Here is a 17,989-nt window from a genome sequence, read left to right as displayed (position 1 = left end):
CCCCTAGAATTAGCAATTGTAGCAATATTAGCAGGCTAGTAAATCGGATTTGTAACATATGGTATCATTTATGGTTCTAGTCTGGGTGGTTTTGAACCGGTTTGGTTTTGGTGCATTTGTTGAGGTTGTAGCAGATGTTTGTGTCAAGCTAGCATACTAGGTGAGGCTTGCAGCAGTGCTAGTGTGAGTGTCAGGTTGCTTTCTAGCAAGATAGCTGACGGTTTTGTCCAACAGAATCGTTTGATATGGCCGTGCCCTTGAAGGTAGTCAATTTCTTGCAGCTGGAAGTCGTAGGGCTGAAGAGATGTTTGGATTGTGGGCCAGAACATTTTGTGTTCTGTTTTTGGCTAAGGTTTTGGTAGCTTTTGTTGGAGCTGTTTGCTGAATTAGATTTCACACTTTGGAGTCTGGAGGACTCTGTGGCACATGTGTTAGTGCTAGGCTAGTGGCTAACTTTGGTTATGGTTTGTAGCTTTTGTGCATGGTGTGCTGATTTTTGACTGGTTGGTGGGGTTATCTCTGGGGGTTGGAGCGAGTGCATGTGTGGGTTGGTTAGTGTTGAGCTAGTGGCTAACTGTGGCTATGGTTTGTAGCTTTTGTGCATGGCGTGCTGGTTTGGTTTTTGCCTTTGCCTGTTTTGAGTGGTAATCTCTGGGGCTTTGAAAATGTCTGTTTTGGTTAGTTAGCTGTGAGCTAGTGGCTGTGACTTCTGTCAGTTTATTTATTGGCTCTCTTTAGCATACTGATGTTGACTATGGGGGCGTTTGAGCCAGTAGTGTGTTGTGTAGAGGATTGTCAAGGTTTTCTCAAGCTAATGAAGGATCAGTTATGTCAGGTGGCAGATGAGTCGAACAAGTTAGATGTTGCAGTGCCATTATGGGAGAAGTGGAGTGAGTCCTTGTCTCCTGTTTGGGTGGATAGCAGTCAGGAGGAAGACTTGGAAATGGAAAGGCTAGAACAGGAGATAGTACTACTGAAACAGCAGATGAATGAAACTGCATAGAGGGGAGAAAGTTTGTTGTCAGACAGTCTTGTCACTAAACCAGTTTCCACCAGTGATCAAAGTGATGAGCTAGTTTCCCCAAGTGATGTAACCCCAGTGAAAAGTCGGGTGTGTCAGGGAGAAATGTCTCTCAAGCAGAGTTTTGACGTATCCCCAGTTTGAAGTTACTCGTTCAGAAAAGTGCTGATGGAAAACCAGATAGGGAAGAGGATGATTTGTGTGGGGACTTGGAGGAAACATTATTTGCCAAAGTAGAGTGATTCCCAGGAAATGGATCTCCCTAGGGAGGAAGGTGATTCTTGTGCATCTCTAGCTGAGACCTTCTGGGCAGAGATATGTGATGGAATGTGCCCTCTGCAGGTTGAGGATGAGGTTGATTCAGGTGTCATTTCAGGGGAGACTTTCTTTGTTGTGTTGAGTGACACTGAGCAACTAAGTTCTCTTTGTGGTTTGAGTAATGATTTGGTTCCCCCAAGTGATCTGTTGGATTCAGTGGTTGTCAGTGATTCTTTGGTTCATTTAGCAGACACATTCTTTGCCACAGTAGAGGTTGTGGTTCTTCCGCAGGCTGCCCGTGAGGTTGTTTTGGTGTCAGGTGTTGATTTAGCTGACACATCTCTCGCTAAGCTGTGCGAGAGAGGAAATTCTTCACTGTCATGTTGTGATGTTCATGGGGATCCACTGGAAGGCCGGGTCTGGGTTTTGCAGGTTGACACGGCTGTGTCTTGTGATGAAGAAGTGAGTTTGGTGGAAAAGCCAGATCCACCAGTGTTGTCACTTCCTGTTGTTAAGGAGCTGTTGACAGTTCCTGCAGCATGTAGGCCTAGTGAGTCTCCTGTTAACATAAGTTAATATCCATGTTACTCTCAGCTCAATTGGCTAAGGGAATTATTTTGAGTGACAATGCCAGAAAGTCTATGTCCAATGAGCAAAGCATTAGCATGTGGTACACTATCCACAGAGGTTTAAGCTCAGTCAGGTCAAGTGTGAATGGGTAACACAGAGAGAACAACCGAACTGGCAGCTATTCTGGAGTCTCTCAGATGTCTGCCTATTAGCTGCCCAAAGGCTTTCATGGCAACCCGCAGGATTATAGGATGGACCTGTTCCACCTGTTTGGTCCAGGACTAGAGCCACAGGTCTGCTCTGATGATCTACCCAGGATTATTCTGTCAACTGTCAATATGAGTTTGTTTTACCCAGCTAGAGAGAGCCATTCCTTTTGGACTTAGGGGGATGTACAGAATGAAGTGAAGGATATTAAATAATGTCTATAGCCAAAGTTAATTGCTTGTATCCAGACAACTGCACAACAATAATCTCTCAGCAGTCCATTTTTGATGACTTATTGCACACTGATACTAGCTACACATTAGCTGATATCAAATTAACCTTCTTACTACCATTTGTAACAAATCATTTTTTTATATATAAGAAAGACAGAATATCTCACCAGTACGGCTGATGTGTGTATTATTGCTGAATAGAGTCCTGTCATTACAACTGAAAACTGATACCTTCTTCAGTACTGTAACATAAGGTACAGTACAGTGCAGCTGTAGGAGCACACTCTCCTCAACCTCCAGGACAATAACAGAAACATTACACCAACCACCTCAGTTTTCAAGTAGTAGCTGTATTTCAAGCATAATGATATTTTAGAACTATCCATGACAATAACACGAGTTGGAACTTTCTTGTTGTGCTGTGAGTTTCGTTAGGAAAGCAAGGCTGCCTGATGTTTGGTTCTTTGACACAAAAGCAGTGTTTTTCTATCAGATTGGTGTGCAGTTCAAAGAGCTCCTATACTGTTACACTGTATGTGAACCCTAAGAAAGTGTTATACCTTGAAGAAAACCCAAGCAAAGCAATCAGGCGATATTCAAATGGGTTGGATGGATGTCAGATGATGCAATGTTTAGAATTTATGTCATTTATTTCTCTTTTTGATGAAGGCTCTTTGAAAACCTTAGACAAATCAGTATGGACCTGGTGTGAAAGAGGTCAAGGGGTGATGCACTGCATGCAAGTCTCTACTATTTAATCTGACTTCAGTATTTATATTATGTCAGCGGGTGTAGACTGAGTAATGACAATGACTTTAAATGGGAACTGGTCTTGAAAGGTGAAAGACAATCAGGTGCAAAGAGACAATACTCCTAGACTCTATTTTTCACATTCTTTACTAAAGAAGTCAGCCCCAATGAACTGAAACAAGACGCCAAGTCTGCAGGCGTCATAAGTCATACGTTTTTTCCAGGTGTATTTCTAATGGAAAATGTAACCACCTGAAATCAGTGCAGTCTTGTCATGGAGTCAAGAGACCTAAGCAGCCAAAGAAAATATTCAGAGGCTTTCAAAGACCCGTGCGGCCACAGTGTGTGATTTTCACAGCGCTTATTTGTATTTGTTGTGTCTTTGTTGCAGCCCACACGATTCACATGCATGCATCTTTGGTTGGAATAACATTACATTATCCAGGCACTTGTCTATGTAAAACGTGCCGTTATGAATATAACTACTGTTCACTGAAGGAGGGAATGAGGTATAACATACTATGTGGAGTCAACAACCAATCCTATTCACCCGTAGCAAACTGAAATCACACCCCGGAAGCCCCGCCTTCCTGGCTATAATACCGGGGCTTGCATACATCTTCTCAATTCAGTACCACTCTTCAGCGAGCCCTGACAGAGCAGGACCAAAATATGTTAACTCATTCCCTACGTCAGGGAACAGTAGTTAAATTCATAACTGTACATTCCCTTTCAGTCAGTCACTCTGTATAAATTACTATGGGGACATACAATCACGCCCCAAGCCGGCTCAGAGGGTACCAAACTAGGAGGCGATCGGCAGCCCAAACGCACACAGGTTCCACCGTCTTCAAAAAGGGGTTACAGAAGCCCAAGAAGCCTGAAACGTGAAAGCCCCATATAGGGAACCAGAACTGCTACAACTTGGCTATTCGCACTTACACACTGCCACTGCATCCCAAGTCCATAGACCCCACGGTTCCAAGAACAATACTTACCTTGCGAGCCTGAAATGTCAGAACTTGTACAAAGGAACCGCAAGTCCAAAACAACAGAGCACGTGTCGTGACTTGGAAAAGCGCACACACGCTCTGCATAGCATCGACCATAGTTGATGAGCCACGGCAGCCCAAGGCTCAAACCCACAGGGAAACTGTGGTAACCCGGACAAAACACATTGACCATGGCTGTCCAAGTCCATAAACCTTAAGAGTTCCAAAAAGGCTCACACAGAGACCCAAGGAGTCTGGAATGTCAGAACTCACGCAAGCAGGGCACCTGCTGTGACATGATAATGCTTATTCGTGCGCCGCCTCATCAACATATTACGGCAGCCCAAGGATCAAACCCACATGGAAAGTGTGGTAACCCAGAAAAATGCGCAATCTGCATGCTGACGGACACCAAGGAAGCCCAAGGCTCAATCCCACAGGGGCACTGCGGTAACCCGTGTGGCTCAGTTGGTAGATCATGGTGCTTGCAACGCTAGGGCTGTGGGTTTGATTCCCACGGGGGACCAGTATGAAAAAAGTATGAAAACGTATGCACTCACTACTGTGAGTTGCTCTGGATAAGAGTGCCTACTAAAATGTAAATGTAATCCGAATAAATGTGCATGCTGTCTAACACCCGGACCCAGTCATAAGAACACTATGAGCCACACTGGGAGCAGTTACATCCAAGTGATTAAACCTCACAAAGGTCTGTAGGGAACCCAATCTCACTGCAGCACAGATGTCACAAATCTTCATTCCCCTGAACAATTCCCAAGAAGCCGTCACATCCCTAGTGGAGGGAGCACGTACACTGCTAGGTATCCTTTGCTGTCATATACCAGGGAGATACATTCCAAAGAGAAAGATGCTGCTTAGAAAGCACCGTACCCTGAGCTGGATTAGCTAAACAGACTAAAAGCTGGTACCAAACACAGATGTACTTGGTCCTACCATATGTGTGTAACCCGCACACTGGACACAGGCCATGTAACCTCTGTTGTTCACTGGAATCAAACAGATGTGGTGAGAAAGTGAACAGCTCCAAAGTCAGGGACCTTTAAGACATAGGCATAACCTTTGGGGCAAAAGCTTCATTAGGATGGAACATCAATGTGGAGTTGCCAGGAGCCAACTCCAAACAAGAAAAGTGCACTGTGTGGAGATCCCCAATGCGCTTGGCTGATGCAAAGGCCATGAGCAGTGTAGTTTTGTAGAAAAGGACCTTCAGGTCCACAGACTCCGATGGTTCAAACGGAGGCTCACACAGAGCGTCCAGGACCAAAGGCAGGTCCCAGGTCGGTGACATAGGCTTATTCACTGGTCTTATCTGACCCACGCCTTTCAGGAACTGCACCACCAGAGGATGAGACTCCAGAGTAGAACTGTCAATCCCTACATCAATCCCTACATGACACGCCAAGAAAACTGTCAATGTGGAAAAAGAAAGGCCCTGCTCAAAAAGCTCTTGCAAGAACATCGAAATGTCCACCAAAGAGCTCTGAAAAGGAGAAACTCCTTTAACTTGACACCAACCCTCAAACGTGTGCCACTTATTATAGCCCCGCATACCCCGGGATTATAGACAGGAAGGCGGGGCTTTCCGAGGGCGGGCTCAGCACTCATTGGTCCGTTGGGCGTGATTTCAGTTTGCTTCAGGTAAATAGGATTGGTCATTGACTCTCCATGGTATGTTAGAGTACCACAGTATGAGTCATAATACCCATGAAAACTAGCAGTCAAACAAGGAAATGGTTCCAATCGTTTTTCCACCATTCATTTTTTACATAGGGGATTTTAGAAATATTTACCCTGGTGTGATGTTTTGATAATCGTGTAAATCTTTCTTGGAAAAGGTGACTTATCAATATATTTGACTTTATTTACCCCCCAAAAATGAAATGCTAATTAGCTGTTAATGTAGCTATCATAAAGAAATACAAATGCCATGATGATCTGGACGACACTGCCAAATCGAGACAAAGGTAAGAATCTCTGGATTAACTATCTAATGTTAAATTTAGTCATGAATAATTTGGCTAAATTTCTTGAAATGGACAATTCTGTGAACTGTTGTGCAAATTTGAAATTGACACAATACCTGTTAGCAAAAGCATCAGCTAGAGATGACTTGCAGGAGCTTGCAGGGATTTGTAGTCTTGCATGATGTTTACTTTGACGCTAATTAGCATTTTTGAATCTGAGAGTAAATAGAGCTAAATATATTGATAAAAGTCACCTTGTCTGAGGAGATTTACATGGTTATCAAAACGTCATGCCAGGGTAAGCCTACATGAAACACACACCTTATTTTAAGTGTTCCTAAAAGTTCATATGAGAAAAATGAATGGTGGAAAAACAATTGGAACTATTTCCCTGTGTGCCACTAGGTTTTATGGGTATTATGACACCTCCACTTGTGGGGCTCTATATCCCGAGTGATTGACTGAAAGAGAACCACATGTACAACCTCCAATGTAAACAAATCAGTCCATGATGTGAATATGCAGGTGGGCAGATACTGTTGGATTCAGAATTTTACTTGATAATGAGATGTATTTATTTTCAGTTGGTAGTGGCATTACACAAGAAGCAGTACCAAACGTGATTCCCTGTGCTGTAAACATTTAGGTGGCTGAAGTTTCAAAAGTGAGATGGAGAGTCTAGGTAACCGAATTGTGTTCAAGCAGGGACTCTAGTAAGTGACACTATTTATTTGGCTCAACTAAATTCTGACTGCAGCAGTAGAATATGAAAGCTGGAGAACAGATAGGAGAGCAAATAATTGCTTTTCCCAGGTATTTACGCCATTGTTAGTGAGTAGGAGAGCGAGGAGGGCTGAAACGGGTCCTCTTGGGCTGTCCTTTTGACCCCAGCCAGATGCAGACACACAGAGAGACGGTTTTGTGTCCCCAGACAAGGGTTCCTCCATAGCCGGCAAGGGCAATTACATCCTAGGACAAAGGGCCCAAGAGGGGGATGAGTGACTGAGAACAGGACCCTGGCTGGGTCAGGGGCCATCAGGAGCCAGTAAGCCAGTGAGCCAGTGAAAGCAGCAGACTGTTAAACTCTGTGGAAAGAGATGGACATCACTGCAAAATCACAGTGTGCGAAAAGACAGTGATGGCCAGTTCAGGTACAGTAGACTCAGGTATCATTATAGTGCCATACACCTCCACTCAACCTCCCCATCCCGAATCTCCACCCCATCCCCACCTCATAATATCAGCCCAGAGCAAACATTTCTACACCTTATCCTGCTCTGTCTCAGTCTAGTAGTGTTTCTGTTTCTCCTCACCCCCAGTGGTGATCGTTATAATGATAAACTGCTGCTGGAAGCTGTTAATTAAGTAGCTGTCATCCTGATCTTATTAAGTGTGAATTAGCGGTGAATGCTACCAAACCACTTTACACACGCTGGTAACTAGATACTTAAGTGCACAGGAGTTAAACCATGGAGAGGAAACAATTTATACTTAAAACTAAACATACAGCAGCAGTACATAGACATAGATATTTATCAAAAATACAGGTTCCCCTTTAAAACGTGTGATAAAGAGACCAGAGAAATTTCATGTCGTTTTTATAGCACCTGAAAGTTTCTAACTGCATATGGGGTTTGGTGAACTTAACAAAAATATTTAATGTAGATGTTCACAGAAAGCCAGCAGGTTCAAGCACAGTCCATACAACAGACTAGTTAATGTAGCATGCATGTGCTGCTCTCAGGAAGAGCAGAATTACTGATTACCAAGCCAGTCAGCCAACCAGCCACAACCCAGCCAGTGTTATTGCTTTCTTTTCCCATGATTATCCCAAGACTGTATTTGTTCCTTCTCTAGTTGAACAATGGCATCACCTCCTTTGATATATTAGAAAAGGTAAAGCTTCTGTGTTGCTTTTTTATGTCATGCAAGGCAGCATAATTATATTAGATAGCAGTGGGTTTCCCCTCTGCTACTGGGATGGAGGATAATTACTAGTGACTGGAGTCACTAGATTAGATTGTTATTCATTTGTCGAAGTGCCTGAGTGAAACTACAGCCGGACAGGAAGATAAACAGAACAGTGGGAAAAGAGGGGGAAGAAGAAGAAATAAAGACTACAGTATGTCCCAACCACTTCTGGGTTATTATTATCATGCATCAAAAAGAGAGAAGAAGGATGTTGGATGGTCTAATGACCAACACAACACACCATGATAAAAGGACCAACAACATTTAAAATATGTTCAAACAAAAACAAAACAACAATCAGTGAAAATATCTAATTGTGTGCTTTGTCCTGAGACTGTCGTGGTATGGGGTATCTAGGCAGGCTTCTCTGCTTTGTCCACACACCACACACACACACACTACAGTAAAATCTTCATTTCAGCCACTTTGCTACAGCAGGAAAATAATCCTACAGCAACAGGAAATGTGAATTATTATGTGGATTATAATTCATGGACATATCATGTAGGGGTTGATATATTTTTCATTAGGGCAAATCACATTTTAAAGTGGAAATTATAAACTTTAGAATACTTTTTAACCTGGAATGCACTACAAGTTTGCATTTCCTGCTGTGCAGGGAAAGTTGTGCAACAACAGGATGATCAAATTAAGATACAGCATCTGAAGTAACCTGTGTCTGTTCCTTTCATTCTAGCAGACAGGTCGGCTGGCTCCTGGCTGGGACATTTAACCAGTCATGTGGTGATTGAGGTCTCGTCTCCAGCCTCTTTGTTATTGTCCAGTCTCCTACAGGAGATAGAGAGGAGAGAAGCCTTCTAGGCTTGTTCATACAGATAACATGGTCAGCAGGCTAAGGGAAGATTGAACGGGAAAGGGGGTAGTGATGGTGGGCACAAATATTTACTTGGTCACACTAATGAGGCTGAGTGATATGGCTGCCATGGATTGAAGTAACGTCTACTACTGCTGTCCGGGTATCAACCTCCATACTACTTTTGACATAGTGTGATAATGTTTTTTTTATTTTGAACAGACATGATCCATCTGTCTTAGCTTGTGATGACGGACAATCATGCGGTAGAGACAGAGCCAATTACAGGGCAGAATGATGAGTGACTCAAAAATAAAAGGTAGTCATCATCAATCGGAGTAGTGTGACTAAACTACAAAATATATTTGATAAAGCCACGATGTGTAATCTTGACAGAAAGAAGACTTTCATATAGAACCATTAGTAGAAACATTTCATCCATGCACAAAAGGCCATGATTTAGGTGCTAAGGGGTGCTTACAATTGTCCAAATCTGGACAAAATAAATGCATTACTCTATATACAATGCCAATTGACACAGTCCTCTTTTATTGTGGTGTGACTGCTGCATAGTCTGCAAAAAAATAATTGTATCTTTGGACATAACATATGTTTACACAAATGGGTTTATCGTGCACTTATAGCACATAGATGCATGACAATGTCATGGAAGAGGACCACTGCTGTGGTGGGAACAAATCATACTTTTACACCACCTCTGCTATGTTTTCTTTCACTGATACCAATGGTTGCTGCAGCAACACAGGTTAGATTTGCAAGCTAAAATTTGAATCACAATAATAAGTAATTGTGAGGTACATAGTTTAGGCATAAGTTATGAGAAAATTACAGTTCCGAGAGAACAATCATATTTTGGATTGAGCTGCCTGCAAGATAATTCATCAAGATAAGTTATGTCCCATCATAGATTTCCTTGTAAGTAAAATCAAATGGATCCAGGAAGTGGGCCATGGCACTGTCTGCCAATGTGCAATCTTCTAAAATGTGTTTACAAAACAAGAGGAGCCTTCCTCTCTTTGAACACAGAGAAATACAAAAGGAGAAATGTGACCCTTTACCAGCCATTCTTATCTTTCTCTCTATTTGTCCTAAATGTCTTATTGTATTTGATTATACAAGATAGGAAATAGCTTTCTCCTTTTTGTGCCTTTCTATAGCCTCTTATTTCTATGTCCTTTATTCTCTTTCTTAAAATGTAGCAGGTCTATAGCTACCTATACGTTATGAGTTTAATGATAAGTTGTTTATGGCCGTTTTAATTTTTACTAAAACTTTTCAATGGTGCTTTCGTTTCGGTTGACATTGAGCCAAAATTCCAAAACGAAATATCTACTTTATATCGGTGGACATGACTTTGACTGGTTGAGTGTGTAGGACACAAAAAAAACATGTGCGTGTGTGTAGTACACGCAGTCACAGAAGAGTGAAAGTGGAGTGGAGGAAAAGTGTCCAGTTTTTCCTCAGGAAACTAACTCCATTTCCACTTGGCTCTCGACACAACGGTTACTCCGGAATCTGATTTGCGTAGGACGTTTAAAAATAACGGAGTATAAAGGCATGGAGGAGATTCTCTTGCAGGGCAGTCTACTCGGCACATGAGCTCTTGATAGTCTAGGAGTCTCTGGTTTAATTCTGAATAAATGAGGATTTACATATTTCTTACTCACTTTACGCTCAATTAGAAACAACTATTGTAGTTTATTAAAAAATAGGCTTTACAATACAGCATGATAGTGCATGAAGCAGAATTTTGGCTGCCCAACACAATGTTTCAAATATGTTTTTGCAGCTTGTCATGTTGAGCATCAGATGATATTTGTTTGTTTATTCTTTAAATTGTATATTTCCAGCTCAACAAAAAAAAATATATGATTCTATGACCTAACATATTTGAACAATTTATCTTTGTATTCAGGATGACAAGCCCAGCAGCAGATGCTCTATGCGCCAAGTACCTTGATTTGGATAATAATCAAGCCAACGAATGGGTTTGATGTAAAGATCATTAACGAACATGTAACTGCTTTGTTTACAGTCAAGATTAACACGTTGTTTCGATGGCCCTGAGAATGGCGCAATGTCACACATTCTATTTGTTTGAATGTTAAACAACTAGGGAATCACGTTGAGACAAATTCATGATATTGCCGATTGAGATTATGCATATCTATAGAATGTCAAATCGAAAATATGGTATGTTAGAGAGAGGTGAAACGCAACTAGAAGTAGCTGGATATTTTACTTGCAAAATGATGCGATCATCGGGTTCATTCATGAGAGTTAGGCCTAGGATTGCTACTTTTTTACACTTGAAAATATTTATTTTTGACTGGGCTAATTCAGAAGGCCATACCGTCATTACTATTCATTGAAGCGTATAAACCATTATCCATTTATTTCAGATCAATTATATCAGAGAAATTATCATATTATTGAACTAATTGCACAGCGAGTTTGCACGGGGTGTGTCGCCCGCCCCCTTCAGTTATATTCCCTGATGGAATCTAAAGTCCTTGTTTTTGAGTGGGAAAGCACAGAGGACAATGATTCAAATAACTATGAATAAATATACATGTAGAACACATCTCCTTATATATATATATATATATATATATATATATATCAATAAAAAATTATACAAGAATAATATGAATACATGGTTATTATTATTGATTAATAATTTGATTGAAATCAGAGGGTTATAGACTTGCAATGAATGTAATTGCACAACTATAGACTTCACAAATGATGATAACAGATTCAACTTGGCTTTTAAAAAATCCAAAATCAGCTTTCTCTGCAAGTAAAACTTACTGACATGTGAGCTGTTATATGCCCCATACAACCTTTTGATTATTTAAGGCAAACATGCTATGGCTTTTGTAAATACGATTTAGATGTTTTGTAAGATTTTAAAATAAATGCATTTCTCATACATATGCATGGTGGCATGTAAAATCGTAGTAAAGCCTACCTCAACACCTCACCCTATTGGTCAACAGGTGAAACGACTTCTGACACGCCCACAAAGTCTGTCCAGGACGGGGCTATAACTGGCGGGCACTAACTACAGTCATCAGGGGTTATATCGTTTGGTTAGACTTGGATTGCTACATAGCGTTAGATGTTTTGGGGTAAATATTTCAGCTTCGTTTGCCGTACTGAATTTGGACAGGTGTAAAAGGTTAAGTAAAATAACATTTTATAATGGCTCTCGCTGATGCAATACTGCCTTCGATTACTACGTTTTCCAGCAGTAAGACGATGGAGGAAAGACAGTCTGCAATTGTCCATGTAAGTGTACTTTTTTCCCGATGTAATTTCTTCAACAGAAACTAGCTGAAAATACAAAGTTGATAACATAGTTTGCAATTTTAATTATAATGCTTGATTTTCTTTTGTTTATTTAGCCATTGTATTTGCTCGAGAGAAATATACCCACTGGGCAAAAACTGGTTGAATCAACGTTGTTTTCACGTCATTTCAACCCAAAAAATGCAATGTGATGACTTTGAATCAGCGTGGAAAACTGATTGGATTTGAAAAAAGTAATCAACCTAAGGGAATTTCGTAATTGTCCCCAACTTTTAATCTAAATCCAAATACATGGTGACATTTTTGATTGATTTTAGTTGATTTCATGTTAGACTCAAACAAAGGTAAATCAAAACTGACGTCTGTGCCCAGTGGGTATAGCCTATATAGGCCACACAAAGAAAAACCCACAACTGTTTTGGAAAGAGGTTCTCGACTGAAACAATATTTAAATGACAATATCGTTTTATTTACATTATAGGACTGGAAAGTGGATGGTTGCAATACCAGCACAACAGGTGATGACCTGAGATCCCAGATTGAAGTGGAGCTCAGTATCGTTGAATCACCTGCAGTGACCAGAGATGAAGATGACCTGGGGAAATTCTTGGATTTAGAGTTCATTTTATCCAACACCATTGGATCTGAAAGTGGAACCAATAACAACTCATCTCAACAGTCGTGCTCATACTCACTGCCTGAGTCGCCGGAAAGCTGCAGCACAGGGCATGACAGCGACGGTTCTCAGCTCACACCCAATGCTTACGGCAGCTATAACTTCAACACAAGTCCTGGTCACAGTCTGGTAGCCGAGCTGCTAACCCCAGAGATGAATTATCAGAGCGACACACTGCTAGACTACAGGCTGAAGCAGCCTGCCACGGACAGGCGGGAGTACACTGAACTGCGTGCCTTGAATATAGCTACTGCCACTCCAGTCCACTTACAAGTGACCAACTCTCATCCCATGGGATACAAAATAAAGACAGAACACACTGAGCAGTCGTGCATGATGGCAGGTGCCTTCATAGGACACATGTATGACGAGAAACACATGCGTTCCCTGCACACAGAGTTCGCACACCATCAACTTGCTATTCAGGGGTTTGCACCTCATGGCATGCAACAGAGTGTGTCCCGAGATGGGATGGGGAGCAAAGACTGTCACTTGGCAGAGATGAACTCTCATCAGCATACTAACATGGCACACCCACAACAGTATGAGCCATATCCACCGCAGTACACGCATCACCAAGGTGCGCTACAGTATCATGGACAGTACAGGATGTTCAGGGAGCCCATGCGGGTGCACCACCCGTCCATGCCAGGGGTGATATTGACCCCACCTTCATCGCCACTTTTGGAGTTCTACGCGCCAGAAGATAGCAAACCCAAACGGGGCCGCCGGTCTTGGGCGAGAAAGCGCACAGCGACTCACAGCTGTGAATTCCCTGGATGTGGGAAGACCTACACCAAGAGTTCCCATCTAAAGGCTCACATGCGAACACACACAGGTAATTACACATTTAATTTACTATATAACCTATATGTTCTTCTGTATTGTTGGAATCTATCTGCAATTTCCCACCCCCCAGAAATGACACAGACACTAGCCTATTATACACGAAAATCTAACTGTATTGTCCTTGTAATCCACAGGTGAGAAACCGTACCATTGCAATTGGGAAGGCTGTGGTTGGAAATTTGCGAGGTCTGACGAGCTGACTCGTCACTATCGAAAGCACACCGGTCAGAGGCCTTTCCAGTGCCACCTGTGTGAGAGGGCCTTCTCACGCTCAGATCACCTCGCACTGCACATGAAGAGGCACATGTAAACAGAGACAGTTGGATCTGACTTTGAACGTTCTATTTTTGTACCATGGCGATAGACTGGACATGTAAATGCTTGTACATACTATCATTCTCTTTTAAATGATGGTAGTACAATATTTAAGGAAAAGGTGAGCCTTTCTTGCTCACTCTTGCATTTAAATTATTGAGTTTTGGTGACTGCTGATGGTTGCTATTTTGGCTTTTGAAATAAAACACTGAATAAGAGCTGGCTGTAGCCTACCCAATATTTTTTGTACATATGCTTACATGTAAATGGACATTTGTTTTCTGTCACTTAGGCCTACTGCATAACTTTGATACGTTGTTGCTGTTTACAAGAACCACCAGACTTTCCATGGTTTTCTATAGTTTTTACAATAAAATAATGTGCATTTCAAAACAAATGTTTTTCTATTTAATTGTTTGAATGCTTAGGCTTATTATGCTTCTCAAAGTGCTCTTAATTAAATCAGGTACTTAACACTGCCTTTCAATGTTTCATACATTTTGTATACAAAATGATGCTAAAGTTGTAAGGAAATATTCTCCCAAAACTGTACTAAAAATACTTGAAGCTCTGGGAAAATATTATCCACTCTGTAAGTGCAATATAGTTTTGTAAAATCATAAAGACAAAGTGTTACAAGAGCTCTGTGTTTTATGAAAATAAAATAATATGGAAATTAATAATTGTTAATTTTTTTATTTGACATGAATAGTGTTAAGATTACAGTGTCCAACAAAGGTCTGGCCAAGAAATCGAAACACTCAAAGGGCATACATTTTTATAACACTGGGTCTAGGATGAGTTCTGACGTCCCCTTTGTAATAGTGACAGGCACCACTTTCATTGAAGCTTCCTAAGACAAGCCTAAGGACATACTACTGAACATGGCCTATAGTATACTGTCGATCTAAAACTATATATTATTTACACACCTTCACAGACAACTAGTAGGCATTTTATGACGGCCCTATAAAGTACGCTGCATTTGACGTTTTAACTAGTCTACGCAGCACAAGTTCTGAGCACAGTGATTTTAAGAACTATAGGTTGGATACTTCACTACTTCTCACCCACCAATTTAATTATTTCAAAGCCAAACTGAAGAGATGTCATAGCAATAGTTAGCCATATATTTACAGTAATACACTAATAAGGTGGATATTGGGTATCACTATCATGGTTGGCTGTACAGATGGCAATTGTTGCCCTCCGACTTGCATTGAAGTATGTTGTCAATTCTATCATCTACCTCATGAGGGCAGTCTTGTACCATTGCACTGATGTAACCAAGCTGTAACATCAGAATTCACTCGAGGCAAGTCAAAGCAAGAATATTACTCCTTCCTTGGTCTTTGTATTCAAGAAAAGTATTATCTTTGTTCACCTTAATCTCCAAAATTACATTAACTAATACACTAATCTAAACACAAACACATTTCCTGACAAAGCAGTCCTTACCAAAACTGTTGATCCACATTGTAATAATATTGCAAGTATAATGTGGTCTCATTTTTCATTTTACTTCCCATGACCTCCACATATGAATGGGCTAAAGTTCAAAAGTGTTTCTGGTCCATATGTGGAACTAGAATTGTATGTTGTAGGTATTCTAAACTCTGATCCCAAACAAGGTGGCGTGTGTCTTAAGTCAATTGGGACTTCTGTGTCAACGTAACATTTCCTCCGCCCCTTGCCTGCTATGTGGCCTACATTGAGCTGAATAATACAACTCTGTCTGAAGTATGGGTGGTTCAACCTGGATTTTACTTAGCATAGTGTGGGGAATACAATGTTTACTTTAGCTGTGTCCCTTCCCTTCTAACAGATAGGCATCCTAAGTGACTGGGTAACTGGGTTGCTTGTCTATTATTCTTATAGTTGCAGGGAATGAGGATGTGTATAATAATTTAACGTCAACCAAATATAGGCCTAACTATATCTTATCCTTTTGGGCAGTTGACTGTACCATTCAATAACTGTGTCAAAAAGTTGAGGTAGACATATGGTCATAAGTGCAGATTTTAACTCATGAATATACAGTGACTTCGGAAAATATTCAGACCCCTTGACTTTTTCCACATTTTGTTACAGCAAGGGGGGGCAAAGTACGGCTCGCTGGGCACTTCAATCCGGCCCGCGAGATACCAATTTCGTGGTATCCAATTGGTAGTTACAGTCTTGTCCCATCGCTGCAACTCCCGTACTCGGGAGAGGCGAAGGTCGAGAGCAACCCATCAAAGCCACACTGCTTCTTGATACAATGCCCGGTTAACCCAGAAGCCAGCCGCACCAATGTGTAGGAGGAAACACTGTACACCTGGTGACTGTGTCAGCATGCATATGCCTGGCCTGCCACAGGAGTCACTAGAGTGCGATGGGACAAGGACATCTCGGCCTGCCAAACCCTCTCCTAACCCGGATGACGCTGGGCCAATTGTGCGCCGCCTCATGGGTCTCCCAGTCACGGCCAGCTGTTACACAGCCTAGGATCGAACCCGGGGCAAAAACATGCGGGACGAACCCGGGACTAAAATATGCGGCCCTCCGTTGAATTTCAAAATCGCGATGTGGCCCTCGAGCCAAAATGGTTGCCCACCCCTGCGTTACAGCCTTATTCTAAAATCGATTAAATATGTTTTCCTCATCAATCTACACACTATACCCCATAATGACAAAGAATAACAGGTTCAGATATTTTTGATAATTTATTAAAAAAATTATAACGAAAATATCACATTTACATATTTAAATATTCAGACCCTTTACTCAGTACTTTGTTGAAGCACCATTGGCAGCGATTACAGCCTTGAGTCTTCTTAGGTATGACCCTACAAGCTTGGCACACCTGTATTCGGGGAGTTTCTCACATTCTTTTCTGCAGATCATTTTAAGCTATGTCAGGTTGGATGGGGATCGTTGCTGCACAGCTATTTTCAGGTCTCTCCAGAGATGTTAGATCGGGTTCAAGTCCAGGCTCTGGGTCACTCAAAGACATTCAGAGACTTGTCCCGAAGCCACTCCTGCTTTGTCTTGGCTGTGTGCTTAGGGTCATTGTCCTGTTGGAAGGTGAACCTTCACCCCAGTCTGAGGTCCTGAGCGCTCTGGAACAGGTCTTCATCAAGGATCACTCTGTACTCTGCTCTGTTCATCTTTGCCTCAATCCTGACTAGTCTCCCAGTCCCTGCCGCTGAAAAACATCCCCACAGCATGATACTACCACCACCATGCTTCACCGTAGGGATGGTGCCATGATTCCTCCTAACGTGACGCTTGGCATTCAGGCCAAAGAGTTCAATCTTGGTTTCATCAGACCAGAGAATCTTGTTTCTCATGGCCTGAGAGTCTTTAGCTGCCTTTTGGCAAACTCCAAGCAGGCTGTCATGTGCCTTTTACTAAGGAGTGGCTTCCGTCTGCCCACTCTACCATAAAGGCCTGATTGGTAGAGTGCTGCAGAGATGGTTGTCCTTCTGGAAGGTTCTCCCATCTCCGCAGAGGAACTCTAGAGCTCTGTCAGAGTCACCATTGGGTTCTTGGTCACCTCCCTGACCAAGGCCCTTTCCCCCCGATTGCTCAGTTTGGCCGGGCGGCCAGCTCTAGGAAGAGTCTTGGTGGTTCCAAACTTCTTCCATTTAAGAATGATGGAGGCCACTGTGTTCTTGGGGACCTTCAATGCTGCATAAAATGTTTTGGTACCCTTCCCCAGATCTGTGCCTCAACACAATCCTGTCTCAGAGCTCTACGGACAATTCCTTCGACCTCATGGCATGGTTTTTGCTCTGACATGCTCTGTGAACTATGGGACCTTATATAGACAGATGTGTGCCTTTTTAAATCTGTCCAATCAGTTTAATTTACCAGAGGTGGACTCCAATCAAGTTGTAGAAACATCTCAAGGATGATCAATGGAAACAGGATGCACCTGAGCTCAATTTTGAATCTCATAGGAAAGGGTCTGAATACTTATGTAAATAAGGTATTTCTGTTTTTATTTTTAATACATTTGCTAAAAACA

At 41.8% G+C, this 17,989-nt stretch overlaps 1 protein-coding gene across 1 annotated transcript; it reads left to right on the top strand.

The window, feature by feature from the left end:
- Positions 1-11,755: 11,755 nt before the first annotated feature.
- On the top strand, positions 11,756-14,471 carry LOC111957229 (Krueppel-like factor 4). Its single transcript, XM_023978007.2, has 3 exons — positions 11,756-12,116; positions 12,619-13,651; positions 13,797-14,471. The coding sequence occupies exons 1-3, from the start codon at positions 12,030-12,032 to the stop codon at positions 13,970-13,972; spliced, it is 1,296 nt and encodes a 431-aa protein (XP_023833775.1). The 5' UTR covers positions 11,756-12,029; the 3' UTR covers positions 13,973-14,471.
- Positions 14,472-17,989: the final 3,518 nt, after the last annotated feature.

Source organism: Salvelinus sp. IW2-2015, linkage group LG32 (assembly GCF_002910315.2).
Source record: "Salvelinus sp. IW2-2015 linkage group LG32, ASM291031v2, whole genome shotgun sequence".
NCBI classification, from domain to species: domain Eukaryota; kingdom Metazoa; phylum Chordata; class Actinopteri; order Salmoniformes; family Salmonidae; genus Salvelinus; species Salvelinus sp. IW2-2015.
This window is presented reverse-complemented; position numbering and strand designations above follow the sequence as displayed.

Bases quoted from the DNA above. Each gene is read 5' to 3' on its own strand.
- LOC111957229 (XM_023978007.2), top strand. From the start codon at position 12,030: ATGGCTCTCGCTGATGCAATACTGCCTTCGATTACTACGTTTTCCAGC. The intron at 12,117-12,618 runs GTAAGTGTACTT...TTTACATTATAG, and splicing joins GACAGTCTGCAATTGTCCAT to GACTGGAAAGTGGATGGTTG. The intron at 13,652-13,796 runs GTAATTACACAT...TGTAATCCACAG, and splicing joins TCACATGCGAACACACACAG to GTGAGAAACCGTACCATTGC.